At 47.9% G+C, this 3,049-nt stretch overlaps 1 protein-coding gene across 1 annotated transcript; it reads right to left on the bottom strand.

Annotated features, from left to right (window-relative positions):
* Positions 1–411: 411 nt before the first annotated feature.
* On the bottom strand, positions 412–2,683 carry LOC147609066 (uncharacterized). Its single transcript, XM_086788363.1, has 2 exons — positions 1,128–2,683; positions 412–986 (listed from the first exon to the last, which is right to left on the bottom strand). Exon 1 carries the CDS (start codon positions 2,490–2,492, stop codon positions 1,575–1,577), a length of 918 nt encoding a protein of 305 aa, XP_086644489.1. The 5' UTR covers positions 2,493–2,683; the 3' UTR covers positions 412–986; positions 1,128–1,574.
* Between the last annotated feature and the right edge of the window lie 366 nt (positions 2,684–3,049).

Here is a 3,049-nt window from a genome sequence, read left to right as displayed (position 1 = left end):
GAGCGAATCTTATCCTTAATAATAAATCAATAAATTGCAGCAAAGAAGTGGTGATTCTCATGGAACCGGCAGATTTAATCAGCGAAAATATGAATTCTGCTACTCATGAAAAGAAACGAAAGCTGCATTTCCGGGTCCTTATTTTAGGCAATTATTATATGTTGTGTGCTTAAACCAAAACAGAGTAGCACGCCAAAATATAGTATAGCGAAACTAGTATTTGAGGTCCTTATTTATAGCGAAACTGTAATATTTTAGACCGACTCCCTTCATCTACCTGCATCAATTTTAAAAAAACAAACAATAATTAATTAACATCTATATTATGCAACTAACATCGAAACAGTCAAGATGACATCGCCTCATCTCCATAGCATGCAACTAAAATCGGAAGAGTTTCAATGAGATTAACGTAATTACTCACGGATTAACGAAAACCAAATACCTCTGGATCTTGCAAGCCTCTTCACCAACAAAACATTCACACCCTTCAGGAGGAGTCACTATTCTTACAAGGAGTGAATTATTTGCTGCTTCCTGTCTAGGGATAATACATACTGGCTGTAGGGTCTTCTTAGTCTCAGAAAACGGATGCTTGCACCCGAGGGGGGGCTGAATTAGTGATATCGCGTAGAGTTGATCGTTCAGGAGCCATGGTGAAAAGCATACAAAGAAGCACGACAACATATTTATAGGCGATCCCAAGCCTGCAATGGCCAAAACGTGGAACACTAGCAGAGCATGGCGTGTCAACCATGCACACGTTTCGAGAACGCACTGACAGGCACCAGAAGCACAGAAACGTCATCATACCAGCAGCGCACGCACAATCAAACGCACCACTGCTGTAATTCTTTACAGTACACGGCCAGCAAAGAGCACAAGAACAAATGTAAACAAACATCATCTAGAAGGAGAGCAAAGAGGACACCTGGCCCAGAAATCCACGCATGAAAGTTCCAGAACCGTGGTCCGTGCAAAAGAAGCTGAAAAGAACGACCAGAAGCACAGAAACATCATTCTAGCAACAGATACAGAATGAAACGCACAACTGTAATTCTTTACAGTGTATGCCCAGCGAAGAGCCATCGTGCCTGCGATAAAAAGCCAAAAAAGGGCAGATTTACCGTAGTCCTGCAAAAGAAGGCGAGAAGAACGACCTTTCGCGAACCCACTGAGAAGCACCAGGTCATACCGGCAGCACATGCATAATGAAACGCACAACTGTAATTCTTTACAGTGCATGGCCATCGTGCGTGCGAAGCCAAAAAAAAAAAATCGAAACATCAAGCTTCCAGAGCCATCGTCCCTCGGTCAAGAACGGCGCCCTCTCCGACACTGAATGCAACAAAAGCTGGCAAACCAAAAACGAGCACGACAATGGACATGCGAGGCTTCGAATACCACGTGTAAACCTTGGTAAATTGCACCCGAGAAGAAAACTTTTTCGGGTGCACATATTTATGATCGCATTACATTAATATAGAATACATTGCTGGCTTGCAAATTAAGATTGCTACATAAACATTGCCTTCACACATTTGCCATGGAAAAAATTGGCACCCCCACGCGTCTTATATGGTCGGAGGAATGTCCGGGAGTCCAGGAGGGGGACGGACATCTGGACCTGGAGGAGGCACGCCGGGGATCTCCGGGCCGGGAGGAGGGGTGAGGGGGGGCTCGGTAGGTGGAGGCACGGGCTCAGGGGAGCCCGGTGGGATGGGCGGGGTCTGAGGGGGAGGAAAAGGGGGAGGCGTGCCGGGCGGCGGGATGGGCACCGTCGATGGAGGTACGAAGGGTGGCGGAACGCCTGGCGGTGTGATGGGTGGCGTGTTGGGAGGAGAAATTGGGGGGCCGAAGGCTGTGGTGGCCATAAAATGAATCTCTGGCGAAGAAATATCAGGTGTCGGAGTTGGGTCCGTCGGCACTTCAAGAGGAGTAGGGTTGGAGGGAAACTCCGGTGGGACTGTCGGAGAAGGAACCTCCGGGGGCGCTACAGCCGGCTGGGCTTCGGGAAGAGACGGGTTAGTAAGTGGAATCTCTGGAGGCGAAGGGGCAACTTCTGGCACACTTGGAGACGGGGAAATATCGGGGGAAACCTCCGGTGCTACCTCAGGTGGGATGGGAGCCGACGGGGATGGTAGATTGGGGTCGGGAATGGAAGGTGAAGGGTCAATGGAGGGCTTCACCTCCGGCGCGGAGTGCATGGGTAGCTCCATCGTGCTGGAAACACGCTGCCATAGCAGGAGCGGAGACGCCTCTGTAGGCGGACGTACTGGCGCCGATATGGCGTCCCAAATGAAGCTCTGCATCACCAATCTGGAGTTCGCCGTCGCTGCGTTGGCGGTTGATGGCGCTCGTGCTAATGATGGCGAAGGACGGCTGCCCCCCGACGCCATCCTCTTGGAACTCCACCTACATGCGCGTGCCAGCAGGGCCAAGTCACCTGGGCTACCGTAGCAACTGATGCGACACGAGCGTAGCGATGCCATTGCCTCAAGTGAATTCAAAATGGAAAATAATCTGAGTGAACTCGGGAACAACTACAACACTACGCGAAGTCGTGAACACGGAAGAGAAGATGCCTGTCATCAACCACGTGGATAGTTGCTTCTAGACACAAAATGACACTTGGCAATAGTAAACACGGCTCTACCTGTCACTTACTTATAACTGCCCTTCTTAACGTGGCACCTCGCCCGTGCACCGTCTTTTTTTTTTTGAAATATATATATTTACATTAGGATGCTACATTACAACAGTCGAACAGTTCCACATCGTTCTAAAGACTCTCGAATATAGGTTTTTTTAATTAATTAATTAGTTGGTGTGTACAAACCTTGGTTTTTTAAGAATATCCTCTTAATTTTCAATTTTAAGGAGTCAACTTACCCTCTCCATATCCATCATTGTTGCCATGTGGCACAAGTGGGTTGAACAAAGTTCCACAAAGGTTTCTCTTATAGTCATGATGATCAAAATAAGGTTTTACTTTATAGGTTCTCCAAGTGAGTTTGTGTTGTTGCAAGGAAATGTCTAGGATATAAAA

Source organism: Cibotium barometz, chromosome 52 (genome assembly GCF_041138505.1).
Source record: "Cibotium barometz isolate CiBa-2024 chromosome 52, ASM4113850v1, whole genome shotgun sequence".
Classification (NCBI taxonomy): Eukaryota; Viridiplantae; Streptophyta; class Polypodiopsida; order Cyatheales; family Cibotiaceae; genus Cibotium; species Cibotium barometz.
Note: the sequence above shows the minus strand (reverse complement) of the source record. Positions and strands in the feature narration are given on the sequence as shown.

What these genes read in the sequence shown, in the direction of transcription:
- LOC147609066 (XM_086788363.1), bottom strand. Translation starts at nt 2,492, where the DNA reads ATGGCATCGCTACGCTCGTGTCGCATCAGTTGCTACGGTAGCCCAGGT.